This window comes from Stereum hirsutum (assembly GCF_000264905.1).
Source record: "Stereum hirsutum FP-91666 SS1 unplaced genomic scaffold STEHIscaffold_14, whole genome shotgun sequence".
NCBI classification, from domain to species: Eukaryota; Fungi; Basidiomycota; class Agaricomycetes; order Russulales; family Stereaceae; genus Stereum; species Stereum hirsutum.
In genome coordinates, this window is record NW_006763144.1 from 1,415,020 (window position 1) to 1,432,670 (window position 17,651).

General features: G+C 50.1%; 4 protein-coding genes across 4 annotated transcripts; 1 reads left to right on the forward strand and 3 right to left on the reverse strand.

The window, feature by feature from the left end:
• Positions 1–726: 726 nt before the first annotated feature.
• On the reverse strand, positions 727–2,206 carry STEHIDRAFT_102624 (NAD-P-binding protein). The gene is made up of 6 exons (XM_007308161.1): positions 2,079–2,206; positions 1,739–2,023; positions 1,607–1,674; positions 1,351–1,525; positions 1,191–1,277; positions 727–1,127 (listed from the first exon to the last, which is right to left on the reverse strand). Exons 1-6 carry the CDS (start codon positions 2,166–2,168, stop codon positions 906–908), a joined length of 927 nt encoding a protein of 308 aa, XP_007308223.1. The 5' UTR covers positions 2,169–2,206; the 3' UTR covers positions 727–905.
• A 2,190-nt stretch (positions 2,207–4,396) lies between these two features.
• On the forward strand, positions 4,397–9,179 carry STEHIDRAFT_84516 (uncharacterized protein). Its single transcript, XM_007308162.1, has 16 exons — positions 4,397–4,723; positions 4,784–5,173; positions 5,239–5,583; positions 5,641–5,809; positions 5,868–7,033; positions 7,084–7,452; positions 7,513–7,562; positions 7,619–7,689; positions 7,749–7,976; positions 8,038–8,101; positions 8,161–8,200; positions 8,254–8,367; positions 8,422–8,476; positions 8,535–8,602; positions 8,657–8,808; positions 8,863–9,179. The coding sequence occupies exons 1-16, from the start codon at positions 4,621–4,623 to the stop codon at positions 9,115–9,117; spliced, it is 3,639 nt and encodes a 1,212-aa protein (XP_007308224.1). The 5' UTR covers positions 4,397–4,620; the 3' UTR covers positions 9,118–9,179.
• Positions 9,180–9,239: 60 nt separating this feature from the next.
• On the reverse strand, positions 9,240–11,680 carry STEHIDRAFT_141586 (uncharacterized protein; the record flags this gene model as incomplete). The annotated part of the gene is made up of 7 exons (XM_007308163.1): positions 9,240–9,487; positions 9,542–9,932; positions 9,992–10,668; positions 10,723–10,832; positions 10,909–11,040; positions 11,098–11,283; positions 11,411–11,680. The coding sequence occupies 7 exons, from the start codon at positions 11,675–11,677 to the stop codon at positions 9,325–9,327; spliced, it is 1,926 nt and encodes a 641-aa protein (XP_007308225.1). The 3' UTR covers positions 9,240–9,324.
• A 1,059-nt stretch (positions 11,681–12,739) lies between these two features.
• Positions 12,740–15,505, reverse strand: STEHIDRAFT_102634 (MFS general substrate transporter). Its single transcript, XM_007308164.1, has 19 exons — positions 15,453–15,505; positions 15,332–15,397; positions 15,255–15,271; positions 15,120–15,203; positions 15,035–15,064; positions 14,946–14,954; positions 14,874–14,894; positions 14,778–14,814; positions 14,648–14,719; positions 14,542–14,575; positions 14,399–14,487; positions 14,316–14,337; positions 14,193–14,237; positions 14,076–14,126; positions 13,882–14,022; positions 13,699–13,821; positions 13,450–13,612; positions 13,197–13,384; positions 12,740–13,134 (listed from the first exon to the last, which is right to left on the reverse strand). The coding sequence occupies exons 1-19, from the start codon at positions 15,478–15,480 to the stop codon at positions 12,909–12,911; spliced, it is 1,446 nt and encodes a 481-aa protein (XP_007308226.1). The 5' UTR covers positions 15,481–15,505; the 3' UTR covers positions 12,740–12,908.
• Between the last annotated feature and the right edge of the window lie 2,146 nt (positions 15,506–17,651).

Consider the following 17,651-nt stretch of genomic DNA (forward strand, 5'->3'; position numbering starts at 1 on the left):
AGCTGAGGTTGCAAGAGCGGGACGAAGTAGGTACAGGATTTGTGGAAGGACTGGCGTGCGGGTTGGTCGGCATGAATGGCATTGGGACGCCCTTGTCTGTAATAGAGGCACGCTCTGGATCGATTTCCGAGCTGCGGCGAGACAGACGAATGTTACGACCGAAGAAAGCGTTGGGCGACCATATGTCGGGGCAGCGAGAGGGGCTGGAGGAGTGACAGTCGTTTTTGGTGATCTCTTCATTGTAGCTCGACTTGCGCCAAAATGAACTGGAGAAGGGCTTCATCATGAGCTTGACGTATGACTCGGTGTATCTTGGTCTCGTTATTGTTTGGATTGAGGATTCGAGCTCGTCATGCTTGTCGATGGGGATGAATGTCCTGGGTAACGGCTGGTTTGCACGGCGTTCCCTGGCAGCGTCGCGTCGGAGGTAAATAGAGACGCCGGCTCCGATGAGGAGGAAGACGACGGGGATAGAGATCCCGAGGACTATTCCTGCAGATCGCATGGTCAAGGAGAATGATGGGCTCGTGTTAGACCAGGGCGAGACGGACGCCATGTGCGTATGTGGGATAGAAGACATCTCTGGACGTGCAAGTGCGAGCGCGCAGAGGGGTGAACTTCGGGGCGGACTTGAGGAAGTCAATACCGTGGAAGAGAACACGGAACTTGGAAAGGCAGAGAGCACGGCGCTGTGAAAGAGACTGTCGGTCGGGTTTCAGTTTCATGACCAACTCGTAATTGATAGATTGTAAGTACTTTGTCTCGGAGAGTTGGAATGACGAGTGATGCTTCAAGATGAATGACATTAAATAGCGAAATTCAAGCCGAATTTATGATCCAGTCCTGAACCATTGTCTATATTTCTTCAACTACTCCGCGGCAAACAAAAGCTACAAGGGCCTTCACTAGACCTTGTATGGCGCGTAGTATGCCGGGGCCACCTCCCTCAGCGTCTTTACCTTCAGATCGGGATACAGCTCCCTCGCATCTAGAGCTCCACCGAACTCTTCCTTCTTGGCGTTCTCGACAGTATTCTCGCCGAGTACCCACATGTTTTTGTGATACTGCCAGAGAGTGATGGGGATATCGGTGTTCGAAAGAAGCTGTTCCAAGTCTTCCGCAGATTTCTGTCCAAGGCAAGCAGAATGTGTAAGGTGATACTGAGAGAAGATTAAGACAAGTGAACGGACCGGAATGAATTGAAAGTTTGGATCTCCTAATTCGCGTGCGCAGTCGAATAATTCCTTCTGCGTAAGCTCTTCACCCCATGCGAATACCTTTCGACAGGATGCGGCATTACACTTTATCAGTAAATACGTCCAAGAGACAGCCCAGTTGAGAGTGGCGTACATAATGGTTCAACGTCCTGGGATCGGCGATTATACGGGCGACAAAGCGACCGATGTCGCCCAAATCAATACACGCGGTCTTGGTGTTCCCATCACCATAGAAGTAGCGAGAGGGTTCGAATGCAAAAGGATAGGGAGTTTGTTTGGGGGATATCATAGGAAGGTTTACTTGATACCTGAGGAGCGGCCAGCGGGAATTGGTCAGCTTTACTCACTTTGAGATGCTTCGGAGAGGAACAGTATGAAGGAGGGCTGACCAAAAGCCAACATCGACGAAAGTGTAACCGATGCCCGACTCTTTCACGTAGTCCCTGATGCCCAATTTCTGAGGCATGTTGATTGTCAGAACATCTGTACAAGAACCGGCGGTGCGATACCCAAAAACAAACCTCATCGTAGAGCTCTCTCCAACCTCTCTTACCCGTAGTACCAAAGTCACATGGTATGAATCTCTTGATACCCGCTTCCTTTGCTGCGTCGACAAGCTTCCTCTGTAGTTGAAGCTGGGTATACACAAGGACAGAGATGACGGTGTCCGCTCCTTTCATGAGCTCCTTCAGTTGATCGTGGGTGGCCGAGGAAATTTCTATAGGGACTACGGAGGCGCCCTTGGCGCGAAATGCCTCGATGTTAGGTTTGGAGATTGAAGACGGTCTGGTCGGGACCACAACGTTCTACCATATCGAGATGAGGATATGATTGTCAACAGGAAGGTGTGAGCAGACATACGAAGGCCTTCGACTCGGATAGACCATTGACAATGGACTCGCCCGTCGGACCAGTACCACCAAAGACAATGACTGTAGGAAGAGTAGACATAGCGTATGCTTTCCAAATCAGCACAAGAGAAAGTGACTGTTTTCTCGGCTGTGAGGTAAGTATCACATCGAAGAGCTCACATATTTATCTGAACGGCGGATGAGACGCTGATGAAGCCTCAGAGCACGCTTACTGTGCGCGGGAAGTTCAATGTTGTGCATCGTAGTTGACTTCGGTCATGGTTTGCAAGAACGAACAAAATCCGACTCGGACCGGGCTCGGGCTTGACACAGGGATTCCGAGTCGGAGATCTTGCCTCTGAAATCGGATAAGATAAGATAAAGAGAGTGCGTCTTTGCTCGTCAAAATATTACTGTGATGTCCAAAAGTAATGCAGCACCTGTCTGTTTTGCATTCTCTCGTGAATAGCTCGGGTTTCTTACTTCCTTTTCCTGCTATGATGCTTTACTGTAATAGTGTCCTGTCTATGTTACAAACTTGCAAAAGAAGTAGTTTTGTATTGGCTCGAAATGCAGAAAGAAGGCACTCTTTCGGAGGGAGTGCCACTGTGGCCCAAACCAAGATCCCCATGGATGCAAAAGAAATTACGTTCACCAGCAAACCACAAGAGGAAAAAATTAGATAAAATATGTGATACATTCAGTACTTTGTATACCACCCCCTCACCTTAATCAAAGCCTGAACCCGTCGTGGTGCACTCTCATACAAATTCTCCAAATAATCCTTCCCCAACTTCCCCCATTCCTCCTGAAGCGCAGCCCATAACTGCTCCAAATTTGCCGGTTGCGGAACACGAGCACGTACACGATCATTAAGCTGGTCCCAGGGATGCTCGATAATATTCATGTCTGGTGATTTTGATGGCCAGGGCAGTAACTCGATCCCCTTCTCAGAGAACCATGCTCTTGCCCGCTTGGAGACGTGCTTGCGATCATTGTCTTGTTGGAAAATGATGTCGGAGGGAGAAAGGAAGTGGTCTTCAAGAGTGGGGAGAAGTCCTTCTTCAAGTACAGCCACGTACTTTCCCGCATTCATTTTTCCTTCAATCCATACCAGCCTCCCAAACCCACATCTTGTCATGCATCCCCACACCATAACATGTCCACCCCTGTGCTTCTCCTGCATAGCAACATGCCGTGGGTTAAACTCCTGCCCAGGCTCCCTCCAGCACCAACGATTCCCATCCGGACCATAGAGATTGAATTTGGACTCATCTGAGTAGACGATGTGCTTGAATTGTTCCACCGTCCAGTCCTTCCTCTCCTCAGCCCACTTCCTCCGTGCTACTGCATGCTCCTTCGTCAATGCAAACTTCTTCCTCTTCTTATATGCCTTCAATCCTTCCATCCTCAATGCACGACTGACCGTTTGGCACGAAATGTCCGGGAATAGCTGTCGTTTGACTTGTGAAGCGGTTGATGCCCGGCCCGAGCAGATCTCATAGGCAGCATGGCGGCAAGAACGTGGGGAGATCAGGGGATGTCGACCACATTTTGGGCTATTATGTTAAAGAGAGTGTCGTTTCTTGGTCACCTTATTGTAGATACGACCGATGGTGGTGGGGTGGATGGTCTTTCCGAGGCGAGCAAGACTGCGAGCAATCTCTCGAGTAGAGTACCCATGTTCAACCATCAAGACACAGCGAGCACGGGTTGTGGGGGTGGTATAAGGCATTGTAAGGGTCAAGCGAGAGTAGAAAGACGCGATATTGTGAAGCTTGCGCGTGATTAGGAGATAAACGCAGAAAGAAGGAGACGCGTCGAACGCGTCGACGCGTGCCATTACATAAGCATGTCCGTTACGCCGGGACCTCTCTCGCCAGATACTTACTGTCTAACCTCGTTCTTTTGTGCGGTGAGTACATTACATGTTGGGCAGCATACCAACATATTTTCGTTATTTTATAGCCCTCAAGTTTCTACATAGGGACTAATAATATGTCCATGAACGGGGTGCTGCATTACATTTGGACAGCACAGTATCATCATCGGCGAGCACAAACGCTCGACCAGCTTTCAGCTCGAGTGCATTGCAGTCCAAAATTTTAGGGACTTACAGACTTCTACAGGACAATCGTGGCCCGCAGTGACCAGGTGTTTCTCAGGCTGTATTTCGTCGCTGACAACTCTCACGAGTCCTTATAATACTCGCGGTACCCACTTCCGTTTTCCTTCCGTATACCTCTCCTCTTGAGAGCAACAGGCTTGTGTTATCTCTAGTCGCGATGGAGATTACGAAGGTCTTTCCTATGGAGGGCTCTTCTGGCTCTCCTCCAACCGCACCAGCAGTGTTGCAGACAAAGTCTCCCAGGACTCTTCGTTCTCCTATCTTCAGGCTAATCGTTCTCATCTCTCTTGCTCTTGCTCTCTGCACCTTTGGTCCTCTCCCGGGCGGCGTTCTTCGGGATGAACGGTCTCAGCTTCTCTCACATTCCGGTTCTCAGACTATCACGGTCGATCCGGCCGAAGAATGGAAAGACAACATCTGGCCTATGCGTCCACAGGCTCCTTGGGACATTTCTACCGACCTACCGCACCCACGCGTGTTGGAGTATGACGTTGATGAGGGCACATGGCTTAGGCTAGATGTCAATGGTTCGTTTGGTCCACAATAGTATTCAGAGTGCTTCGTATGTTGATGACATGCGTATCAAGCCAAGACGGGCGAAATCATCTTCGACATGCTTGGAGACATCTATTGTCTCGACGTGAATGCTTATACCGCGCCTCTCGACTCACCAGCGAAGGCACTTCCCGTCTTACTAGGGGTTCCACACGATTCCGACCCTCATTTCTCACCCGAGGGTGGTAGAATTGTTTGGAGGAGTGATGCAGAACTGGGCCTGGAGAATATATGGGTGAAAGAGTGGAGAGGATGTGCTCAAGAGAACGTCAGGCCCGCATTGCACGTGGATGAAGGCACAGAGGGAGATCTGCAACATGCGCTTGCCACCCAGGAAAGTGATGAGGCTTTGCTGGCTAGTGGAGTGAAGGAGACGGCCCAGAGGAAGATTAGGAGATTAATCCGTGAGGGCAGGTATGGAGGTGGGTGGAATATGTAGCAATCCCCTACAAACATCTGGGCTGATCAGTTCTCCTATCTCCTATAGCACAACGCGTGACCAACGAGACGTATCGTTGGGTATCGGACGCTCGCTTCCACCCATCCGGCACCAAAGTTGTTGCTACCAAGTGGTTCACTGGCGAGCGCAGTCTGGGTGCTGGGGAGCCTCATGAGTTCCCAGTCCCTACACTTAGCGAAGAGCAGCGACCGGCGAGTATCCCTGCTTGGAGTGGGATATTACTTGTTGGTCGTACTTTACCACCTGGATGGTCGGCGGAGCAGTACGGGGAGGTCCAGATTGGAGCGGAACAGAGCATCTGGAGGGGAAATGATTCTATCATCTATGCCAAGGATGTACGAGACACAGACGGTACATGGACCTACTCGAAAGGTGCGTCTGGCCGTTACATAAATGAGACCGTGCGAGAGTTATCTGACATTGCCATAGATGTACACAAAGGGATTTACTCGATCTTCTACAAGAACTTGACCACTGGGAGGACAGAAACCCTTGTGGATGCCTTCCCCGGAGGAGCCAACAGGCCCGAACTGTCTCGTGATGGGAGAACCTTGGCGTTTGTTCGCCGGGTCAGGGACAAAGAGGCGCTAGTATTGAAGTATGTTTACGTTCTACGTACACTGCGCTCACGGCTAATTGACCGCATTTCTACCCAGGGATCTCGAGACCGGGACGATTCGTAACATCTGGTATGGTCTCACGTACGACGCAAGTACTGTGAGCGCTCCAATGGGCACCTATCCATCTTTCGCATTCACCCCATCCGACTCCGGTATTGTCATCTGGGCAGGAGGGAAGATCTGGCACGTTCCTCTCACCACTACTTCAGAAAATGAAAAGGTGGCCGGCGGAACCCCTGCCATCATCCATTTTACTGCACGCATTGAAAAGAGGCTAGCGGAAACTCGCAAGTCCGAGACCGACATCTTAAAGCTAGAGACCAGGGAAACGCAGCAAGTACACGCTTTCCGAGGCCTCAAGGCGGGCCATACTGGGGAGAGAGTCCTCGTCGAAGCTCACGGGAAAACCTATATAGTCACCCTGAAGGACAGCAAGCCTGCCCTAGTCCCATCTCTGAGCATCGAATCACCTTATTACGCACCTACGTTCGTACATGGAGTGGACGACATTGTACTTCATGCTCGCTGGAGCGACATCGATTTCACGACTTTCGAGATTGCGAACCTGACGTCGGGAGAATCATACGAGATCACTCAGCTTCCCAAGGGCCGTTATCTTACTCCGACGCTATGCGAATGTTCTGGACTGGGGCGCAAGATCGCATTCGTGAAGAGCGGTGGAGACGGCATGACTGGATCCATCGTAGCCACCGCAAACCCAGGTATCTATGTCGGTGACTTGACCCTCCCTTCGCCTGGCTCTTCCAAGACCGTCCCTGTCAGCCACTTGACCTTCATCCCCTCCGGAATCGACGTCGACAGCGTTCTCTCCATCAAGTTCCTAGATGACAATGCAAGACTCCTCGTGCAACAGTCCAACAAAGCGTTCGTCATCGATCTCGCTGCCGGTCCAAATGCATTAGGTGACTACAAACAGCATACGCTCGCTGAAGGCAGGATGGCGGCGGAGTTGAGTATCACGACCAAGGCCTCGGAGGTGAAGGGTGGAAACTGGTCGGTCGAGGCAGCAGATGTGGCTTTCGTGGATCTTATGCAAGTCTATGTGGGCAAGGCGCCAAAGGCGGGGGAGAAGGTGTGGTCCAAGCCTGGGAATGCGACGAGTGGTATCGCGCGGGTAAGCTGGGATGGTGGACATCATATCGCCTGGAGTGGTGATGGGAAGAGACTCTTCTGGTTCCTTGGTGAGTGGTAATAATTTGTGGGGATTATAATGTTAACCATATGTCTGTAGGCCCCTACCTCCACTCTCTGGAGGTTTCTCGACTGAGAAAGTGCTCGTCCGAGATTGAGAAGGACGGTCAGACCTTCGGTATTGACTGCATGAAGAAACACCTCGAATTTCAACAAGTTGTCGTCATGTATCCCACCGCCATTCAACAGTTGAAGACAGAAGCTGCTCTGAGAAACCCCAATGTTAGACATTCAGATATGCTAATCATCACCAATGCCACGATCTTAACCATGGAGAGTGGGCTGTCTGCTGATGAAGCTCTTGTCGCGAATGGAGTGCTCGTTACCAGCGGTGGTGTAATTGAGGGTATCACAAGCATGCAAGAGCTTGTTGTACCAGATGGTGCAACGGTAATCAATGCTGAGGGCGGTAAGTAAATCATTTGGTTGTGCCCTCGTATCTGGTCGCTCAACGATGCCTGGCTGACAGGTTACGTCGTTCCGGGCTTTATTGACGCCCACGCTCACTGGAACGGTGGTGTATGTTTAACCCTAGAATTGCATCTGTGATATTATTTGACACTTCGATACTGCAGAGTACCACATTCCCGACGAAATCCTGGGAAATGCAAGCCTTCCTCGCGTATGGTGTAACCACGTTACACAAGTCAGTATTGTGTCATTATTCTTCTCGCTGCTGCGATGTCTGAGTGAAGTGTTTCTCAGCCCGAGCTCCGATACTGTGGGCACCTTCGACGAGAGGAATAGGCTCGAGAGCGGGCAGTTCATTGGGCCTAGGATATTTCAGACGGGACAGCCGATTTATGGCGCTGGAAGTGACGCTAGTCACCACGACATTGCGGATGATGCGGAGGCATATTCAGCCCTAGTCAGGATCAAGGTGGAAGGTGGACCCGCCAGCTTTTCTTACAAGAACTACAATCTGCCCTCTCGGTACGTACTTAGGGCATTGTATTCCGTTTTGCGCATTTTTGAAACTCATAGTGCTCTCCAGTGCATCTCGTCAAAGAGTGCTCCTGGCCGCGAAGAATTTGAGTATGATCAGCGTTGCTGAAGGTGTAAGTAACTTGCATGATCCTTGTATAGTACTTAAGCTCAATCATTTTCTTTCTTGTAGGGGATGAATCAAGACTGGGATCTTGCGTACATAGTCGACGGTATGTCACCCTCCCACCTGCTATCAGCTGCATTGACACAATGTCTATAACAGGAATCACGGTCGTGGAACACAATCTGCCTGTGACTGAGTTGTATGACGATGTATTGACTCTATTCGCCCTGAGTGGTTCTGGCTCCACGCCCACGCACATTGTCAACTACGGAGGTAAACTACGACAATCGGCTCTCGTCCTTCTAAGTATTAATTTCCCCATCTAAGGTCCATTTGGTGAGCAGTGGTTGTGGGCAACAGAGGACATCCCGAACGATGAAAAGTACGTTTGCCTCCGAGACGCTTTTGTCCCTTATTTAAGCTATGATCGGCCGTTCTAGGTTGCGTCGATTTGTGCCACACGCCAACCTGGAGGCCACTTCGGAAACTTTCAGCAGACCTCTCAATTGTAAGACAGAGGACACTATAGTTATGCATCCAATAATGACAGGTTCTTCTTCAGCCTTCGCTCTATTTAACTCCTCCGCCTCAATTGCGAAAATGGTGCAGAAGGGATTGCATGCGCATATCGGCGCTCATGGCGAAAATCCTCTCGGGGTTATGTACCACCAGGAGATGTGGTTCGCCCGCCAGGGTGGACTGTCAAACTATGAGGTTCATTACTTTTCCTCTCTGATGCATAACGCAGATACTGAAGATGTTCGACAGGTGTTACGAGCCGCCACATCCGACGCCGCAGAAACGCTCGGTCTCCTCTCGTCGCTCGGTACACTCAGCCCCGGGAAACTTGCAGACTTCGTTTTGTATCCTCCTGGAATAGACCTTCTCGGGGACGACATCCGGACGACGAGACAGATTCGGTATGTAGCGAGGGGCGGTAGGCTATGGGATGTATCGATCATGGAGGAAGTGTGGCCAGCGAAGGGAAAGAGGCAAGTTATGCCACCTTTAAACGCGGACTGAGCCTGTAGTATGGTGATCTGTGGCCATCCATCTGCTCTTCACGATGTACAATGAATTCTTTCAAACAGTCTCAATCTTTTGTCTCCATGTAGCAACTCGCTAACGAAAATATGGGAACCAAGCGAGAATGCACGGTGGCTAAATCAAGACACAACGAGGTTGCAACGATATATACAGAATAAATCAACTGTCTGAGTGTGAAAATAATCAATCCAGACCCTCATCTTCGTCGCTCGTATCTTCACCCTCTGAGCTGGACTCATCATCCCTCCACTGCTTACGCGGAATTACTACCTTCATGATCGCTCGACCAGGGGGTGGTCTGTCTGCGACGGCGAATCCACACACCAATCGGTGTTCTTCCCAATCCCTACACCGTAAACTATGTATCAGAGCGGAATGAGAATAATACAAGACGACGTACAATGTCTGACACTCAGTGCAACAGTACCTCGTACGACAGCCCTCCTTGGCACACACGCGCTGTGCCCTCTCCCTACATCCCCTCCTCCCACACCTATTTTTTACTCTGACTTGATTCTGCAGCTCCATCAGACGCTGCCACATTATTTGGGCATGGAACATCTCGAATTTTTCCTTGCCTAGGTCTTCGAACTTCATTTCAGAGATGACGTTCGGCGCCGGGACGTAAGCGCCGGGTGAATGGAGACGAGGAAGACCGGACGGAAGGAAGGCAATATCGAGAAGGTGGCGGAAAGATATTGGGCGAGGCAGTGTAGCGCGAAGGAGTTTTTTCATGGCAGGCCATTCATTGGCACTGAAGAACAAGACATTCAGCAGTGGGCTAGCGTAACCTAGGATCAACAACCATTCAGTAATGATGAGCGGGATCTAGAGTACGAGACATATTCACCGTGGACACCAGACCCGACCTCAGAGAGTTTCAACACTATATCCAAACTCCCGAAAAGATCTGCCTTGACCAATGTCTGCAAAATCTCATTGCTCGAATGCGTCGGTGGTCTTCCGATATTCAGGTAGACGCATTTCTCAATGACCTGCAACGTAAATGAGACCGTTCGGCAATTTTGGCAAGGTGGGTCTTTTTCTGCCCCTTTCTCTTCTAGCTCCTTCTCCGCCTCCTTATTTCTCCTCGCCTCCCTCACGAACAATTTCATCAACTCCGACCAGAGCAAGACCGACCGATCTACTGCATGGATAAACATCGAGGCATGAGTGACTTGATTGGCATCCAATTGCTCCGACGCAATCTTGTAGAGTATCTCGATAACCGCAAGCATTCTGTATGCTCTGCAACTGTCCAATTTCTCAAGTAATGCGGCTACACGAGCGCAGAACCTCGGAGCGGGGTCCTCGAGATCGGTGGCATTTGCGCAAGGTAACATTATCTTCTTAAAAAGGTGGCGAGAGTGTGGATGGTTGGCACGGTAGTAGGCGACATTATGTCCCGCGTTGGGTGCAAGAATGTCAGTTATGGCTGTGGCAACGAGGTTCCAACCTTCGACGCTGGTGGTGAAGAGGTAACGGAAAAGGAGAGCAAGCGTCAGGTCGGACTTGTCGTCAATAATACTGTTCACGTTCAGTGAGTAAGTGCTGAAGTTCAGTGTTAGAAAATAGACGAACCGCAGAAAGGTAGGGTCGGCAGGCAAGAGGTGTGTGATGAGGTGGCTGAAGCACATCCAGTTCCCCGCGTGGGTTGCACGCGGCTTAGCCTTCTCTTGCTCCTGCCATAGCTATATGTTATAATAAGATGTGAGTCTTGTGTGGGTCTTACCATTCACGATGGGGGATTTCTAGGGACTAACGTACTCGGTGAACTATCTGGGACCAGGACGACTTGTAAGCTTCGATCGTCAATAGATCGATTTTCGACGGGGGCCTCTTGAAGTCTTGCGTAACGATTGAGAGAATTTCGAGCGGTCTCCAGCATGGCTCCGGAATCTGCCCACATTATTTGAGCTTCGGGAGAAAGAGATAGTGATGCGGTCGTGTGCTCACTGCAGTAGCATAGTGCCTCTTCGTAATATCCGACGCGTTCTGCGGGCAAGGTTCGTATGGAGATATCGTACTCTCTATGACCGCGAAGCATAACGCGTCGGCGAGACCGGCACTGACGAGTCCACTCCATCTCTTCCCGCCTTCCTTTGCTACACTGCGAATAGCTGTCAACGCGGGGTAGTAGTCCTGGAAATCGGCTCATAAGCATCACATCTCACAAGTGACCCGTCTTCGAGTTGGTGTGCCGCCATGCACGGAAGCAAATTGTTTGGGCCACCGGAAGCAAAACACAAGAAGCTTCAAAAAAGCTTACCCGTTCGGTATCATCCCATATATTACTCGCACCCTGCTTGTAGAGTCTTAGCACGCTCACAACCCTGTTCGGATCCCCTTCAATTAGCCTAGCCCACTTCGCGACGTCCTCGCGCTTGATAGGTTTGAGGTGTAAATGATATAGTCTTCGATAGTACGCGTCGAGAGTGGATTCTCCAAGTCGTTTATTCCGGAGTATGGGATCAGAGTTAATTTCATCTTCAGGATCTTCAGAGTCAGAGTGTTCGTGGTTGTGGCAGTCGGCCATGATGATGAAGACGAAGTCGCGTGTGTCGAGATGGCGACACGATCGAGTCGCGTTCCAGCAACGCCACGCGTCCCGGAACTTCCCCACACTTCCCCGCACTGCCGTAAATCAAATAACCCACCAAGTTCAACTTCCACGACCGAGAAACCACTATTTAGAGCCCGCTAAAGTGGAATCCAAATCTTGGTCAAAATGTCATATATGGATGTCAATTTAGCGCTCTCTAGAGCGAAACTTTAGCGAGCTCTATAGTGAATTCCATTGATTATTCTCTGAATTGCCTTTAGAGGATGCTAAAGAGGTTCGGGGTTGCCACATAAGGCAAGCCCGAGGTGCTCAACAGCCTTTTGCGTCCTCCAAAGTCAATCTTTAGCGTTTGTACGGCATTTCTACAGAAAATGCATAGACCCGCCTTTAGATGACCCTAAAGTTTCTCTTTAGTACTTCCCAAAGGGGAGACCACATATAATATATATAAATTTCTTTAGACACACCTTTAGAGCACGCTAAATAGTGGTTCCCCGGCCGTGTTCAAGTCCGCGGTGCGCCGGGTACGGAAGCATCACTCCGGGTACTACTGAATATCCAAATGCAGACCTCATAATGCTACTCCGGAGTCCAGACTGAAAGAATGAAGGTACTACTTACTTTGACTCGGAGCCGCTTGTAGAACATGTCCGAGCCACACCATAGGACCTATCACAGACGCCTCAAAACTCCAGTCAGATCTTGTCGTAATATCGGGCGGCGAACTTGAAGCGTACACAAGGCTGCTGCCAGGACAGGCAGGGATAGGCCTGGCACTCGCACCTACATACTCGCAGACGACCGGCACAACGGCGATACATTCCTGTGCGAAGAATACAAGAAGCCCGACAACACCTTTGAAACCGTGGAGAATGCAGTCAAGATGAAGACCGAGTGGGAGGCGGGTGATAGCATTCGCCTGAGACTCCCCCAGGTACATTATTACTCAAACATTACTCGTCATAACCACTTGTGGTATACGCTACGTGAGCGCAAGCTGCGTACTAAGTATCAGAACATTAGAGCAAAGTGTAGCTTGGCGTGACTTAGCCATTCAAAGTTCTCGTCAAGAAAATCTAGTAGTACATCATCTGACATCATAGTATCGTTACATCACAAGAAACTGTGAAAAAGAGGTGTCGAGATGGCACCATCATCTCAAAGTACCCGCACAAATGGCCAAAGATTAAATCGCATAATATGTCTAGGCCCTCTCGTTGAACTCTTCGATCGCTTTCTCACTCCCATTGAGTGACTTCTTGTCGACCGGAGATCCTTGCCATTGCGCTTCAAGATTCGGTGGCAACGCTCCATCGACCATAAGTGCAGAGGGCGGGAAGGCAGAAGCGACAGCAATGCGTGTCTGGGCGGTTTCGTCGATACTGTACCAGTGGAAGCCTTGCTTGATAGACTGGTCGACAACAAGGCCTCTGTATCGTGTACAACCGCCAAGGTCAGAAACATCAAGGGTAGAGGTCAAATCGTGACGTACATGGCGTAAATGGACATGGCAGTGTATCCAGTGAAAGGAACAAGGTATGAGCGTCTGGTGCTCGCAGTCTCCGCGAGAGCCGCCTGAGCTGGAGGGTACCATGCTCCACCTCCTACACCCATAACAATCAAGCCGGACCCGCGCTTTGTATGCACACCAAGGTTCTTCGTTGCGAGCGTGAAAATGCACTGCAAGTATTGGACGGTTGGACAAGGCCGTTGCGTGCGACAAATATCAAAATGAAGGGACGTACTGGGTAGCAGATGCTCTCGAAGAAGAACAGCACGTAGAGACAGCCTACTCCTGCCCATCCGGACGAAAGTGCGACAGCGAGAGAGAACACCATACACGCAACTCCATATACTGACAGCATGAGGGCCGGGTCGACCCATTTGAGAATAATGACACCGACGAATCTGTCCCATACGAATCGAAATGGGATCACTCAGTGTGAGCGATATACTGTGGCTGATGTGAGATAGGTTGAAAGTCCGAGACGTACCGTCCGACGGTGAAGGTTAACTGGCAAAACGAAAACATGAGACTGGCCGTGGATTGGCTGAGGCCAAGGCCCTGTTCCGTGAGGAAATTCACGACCATGGAGGCCACTGCCACCTGAGCTCCGCTGGGATTGGCGGGCAGAACAATTATAAGTTGTCAGCAGATATAGAAGACAGCGACGTACACGTAGGCCATCTGTGCGACAAATCCAAAGACGCATCGGTACTGTCTCCAGAAGGAGCTGGCGACTGCGTTCGGATCAATACCAGCCTCTGCTACCTCTTTCTCCAGTGCCTCTTCCGTGATCTCGGGAAGAGGGCAGAAGCTAAGATAGATGAGCACCGAGATAAGTGCTGATATGATTTGAAGTACACTTACTAGAAAAGTATGTTCAAACAGAGTCCCAGTGCAGCGACCCCAAGATATACCCTGCGAATAAAATTCAAGCTGTCAATCGCTTGTTGAAAGTACACAGTAAGCCCAAGCATGACATGCCATTGGACAGAATCGAGAGAATTCGCGTTTTCCCCCTTGAAAAATCTGTCCCCATGATAAAAGACGAATGAGTCAGAAGGCAGGTCACAAAAATGCGCAGAATTAAGAGGAATAAACACGCACTCCCGGCTGGCAATCATAGGTCCTTTTGGGTAAACCCGGTTATATTCGCTGCTACCTCGCATGGATCAATCATAAGTACGGACCTGCGAAAGATGCGAGTCCCTGGAACCCTTGACTGAAGTTGAGTCGTGCAGCCGCGTACTGGGGGGTGCCGAGCACAGTGATGTACGAACTGGCTGGGAGGTGAGCTTCGGCGTGATCGGTCTGATGGTGAATATGTCCTTACTTGGCTGCTACTTCAAGGGTAGAAAGACCGCAACCTGCGGGAGAACGAAGGAGTGGGAAGCAGTGAGTCAAAAGCTCCAGATAGCCAGGGTGTAACGAAGACGCACCGATCACAAACGTGCAGGCCACGAACCCCCCGTACGCTTCAAACTTGGCACAGGGCCAAAAAAAGATGGCACCTTCGATATGGCGCGATGAGCTCCACAGTCTCCACGTTCTCAAGGATAAAAGACAGACCGAGGGAATACAACGTCAAGCCTACATGTATCCCTTTCTGAATGGATATCATCAATCTCGGCAACTCCAGAAAAGACAAGAGCGGCCATTACTGACTTTGTACCCAATCCGTCTCATCTAAAGCCTTATCAGTGTTAAATCAGTTCACATGCCGACAGAATTACTCACGAACACACCCTGTTAGGGTCGTTGGTGGTTGTCGAGGTCGAGAGTAGTCAGGCAAAGAGGTTCAGGTAGAAGTCATGTGCGCCACATACCGCGACTGGTGCCCAAAAGAAATAAGCTCCCTGTATAGATATGCATGAGTGTTTCGCCGTAAAGTAAGACGAGAAGAACACATACAAAATACGCAAATTGCAATAGGGTGCTTTGCACCTTCGTGATACCGAAAACCGTTTGGAAGTGCGAATTGAGTACATCGAGGAGCTATCAAGCGATATGAGTGATGAGAGCCAAGAAGGGCCAGGCTATTCTTACGCCGTAAGCAAAACCCCCTGAGAACTGTGGTGAGAACAAGCAAGCGACTGGAATTCCGGAGACAGGTAGAGACGTACAAGTGAAGAATAACGAAGTGACCAGGGAAAACGCAAAGAGCCAGTTTCGGGTTGAGAGTTCCTTGCCTGCGGTCAAGGTCAGCCGTCGCGATATTGGACCAGTAAACTTGAGAAACCTTACCAGTCGTTCCAGAAGTTACGGGCGCCATGATCGCACTGGAGGACGAAGGAACTCGGGAGGGGTTTGATGACGTCCTCCAGGCCTTTATAAAACTCAGTCTAAATATTCTAGTAGTCTGATTCGCGACCAAGGTTATCTACGGAAGTATCAACCATCTCCATTCACAGGTCAAGTGAGAATCTCGCAGCGCTGGAAAACGGCAGGTGGTCAAGTCCCATGAGTAACGGGCCGGCCCAATTATGGACTTTTGGCTACCCCGCAAACGGAGGGTCGTGTCAGTGTGGGGTAATTTTGTGGGGAACGCAAGCGTACCTGGAAGAACCGCACGATCCGGTGGCCTTGTGACCTCTATGCGACATCGCACCAATTTCCTTTTAGAAGACCAATCGGACGTAGGGGACAAAGACAACCAGCAGGAACGCGGGTTTGTTCGTTCTGGGTTGCATACTACATCGTCTCATCTTTGCTCCTGAGTGTAGGGGGGGCACAGGCGAGAACGAGTACATCAAAGTTCCTGAAGAAACACCTTTACACCCCTTTCCACGAATTAACGCGATCCATTGATATGCTGATCGGTCAAACAGGAGTTCTGGTGCAACTGATGCCGGAGCGCCTACCCACTGACGTGACAGCACGACTTTGCTCGCACATCAGTTTCTGTCGGAAGTAGAGAAGCCGAATCGATGGAGGAACACACTCGAGGTCAACGCCCGGCGCTTCCTGATATTCTTCTAACGAGAGCTTCTCTTTGGCCAGTCACTTACATACAAGAGAAAGTCGCATAGAGGTCAACAATGAGGAGTCCGAGCGACTGAATGGTGGTTTACTCCAAGTTGACTCGGACGGTGGCGTGAAAACTGTGGGAAAATATACCTTTGCTTACATAATTGTGTGTTCAACAATCGCACCGCGCAAACTTGCCCCGCGAACCCTTGCCAGTGGTCACCTTTACGGTACTCACGACAACTGTTGCAACAACGACGTTCGTTACATATGGCCAGCTGTGATAACCCGTCTTGCGCAGTGCTGGGGGACAAGAAATGTTCTGCTTGTCACACTGCCATTTAGTCCGTCGCTCCTTGTCACTTTGCTCGTCTGGCTGACTTCTGAACCTCGGAAATTAAGCTGTAGCCCGGAATGCGCGAAGGCCAATTGGAAGGCCCATAAACCCATTTGCAAAGACATTCAACTAGATCAGCGCGTTCGAAAACAACTCGAGGCCATGCCGTTACTCGGCAAGATGCAAACACCGCAGGAAATGAAGGAGGAAAAGTTGAAGTATGAAAAGGTGAACAACATCAAGCCAGCGATGCGAACAGATGGCAAGCCAGATCTCTGCTCGGGCTGCAATGGCAGGCTGGCCAGGACGATAGAGCAAGAAAACATGGACATGTATGCGATGAGTTTTGACAGAGGCTGCCCTGATTGCGGTCAGTCTATGTCTTTTATTGTAACTTGCAAAGTCCAGTAGCTACTCCATATCCTGATCGTACGCTATCTATATCTATCCAGACTATCAAGCTTGCGAGTCATGTTCTTGCCATGACAGTAAAGGTCTGGCGCCGTGTACATACTGCGGGTCGTATAGAATGACGTCTAACGCGGATTCGGGTTCTCATTACGATCAGGAAACTGTTTTTGCATCAATAGTAACTTTGGGACTCCATATTGTCAACTAAGTGCGTACCCCTCTAGAAAATCACATTGTATGGAATAGGGCATATATGTAGCGGTTTACATCGCCAAACCACGATGTGAACTAAACTCATGTTGAGTTCAATATTTCGGAACTTTGTCCCGTTGGAGCATCAGAGTTCAATTCACATTCATCGTGGACTTTATACGGGGGTGGCCTCACCTCCACATCTGCCCGTCCGCCCTCGTCGTTCAAAATGGCACACACACATCGGTAGTAGGCCGATGTACTAGCATCAAGAAGAGAGACGACGTCGCAGGTCGTCGCTGGGGAGGAACAGCGATGCGAGTGGAAGGAGATCCTTCTCGAGAATGCAGACTCAGTGTGAACTGGATATCATATCTCGCACCACATCCACCATGTGAAGTTCACATTTTTCGCATTTGACATGACGAACGAAACTGATGTAAACCGCTACATATATGCCCTAATCCGCAATTCCATATCACACTTCCTGGTTCACGCGCTCTTGTCTTTGATTTGGCACATCGTCCTCGTCGCTA

Bases quoted from the DNA above. Each gene is read 5' to 3' on its own strand.
- STEHIDRAFT_102624 (XM_007308161.1), bottom strand. From the start codon at position 2,168: ATGTCTACTCTTCCTACAGTCATTGTCTTTGGTGGTACTGGTCCGACG. The intron at 2,024-2,078 runs GTATGTCTGCTC...TCGATATGGTAG, and splicing joins TATCCGAGTCGAAGGCCTTC to AACGTTGTGGTCCCGACCAG. The intron at 1,526-1,606 runs GTCAGCCCTCCT...GCCGCTCCTCAG, and splicing joins TTCGTCGATGTTGGCTTTTG to GTATCAAGTAAACCTTCCTA.
- STEHIDRAFT_84516 (XM_007308162.1), top strand. From the start codon at position 4,621: ATGCGTCCACAGGCTCCTTGGGACATTTCTACCGACCTACCGCACCCA. The intron at 5,584-5,640 runs GTGCGTCTGGCC...ACATTGCCATAG, and splicing joins TACATGGACCTACTCGAAAG to ATGTACACAAAGGGATTTAC. The intron at 7,690-7,748 runs GTCAGTATTGTG...AGTGTTTCTCAG, and splicing joins GGTGTAACCACGTTACACAA to CCCGAGCTCCGATACTGTGG.
- STEHIDRAFT_102634 (XM_007308164.1), bottom strand. From the start codon at position 15,480: ATGGCGCCCGTAACTTCTGGAACGACTG. The intron at 14,488-14,541 runs GTAAGGACATAT...CCTCCCAGCCAG, and splicing joins ACCCTTGAAGTAGCAGCCAA to TTCGTACATCACTGTGCTCG. The intron at 14,338-14,398 runs GTCCGTACTTAT...TTTACCCAAAAG, and splicing joins GGGACTCGCATCTTTCGCAG to GACCTATGATTGCCAGCCGG.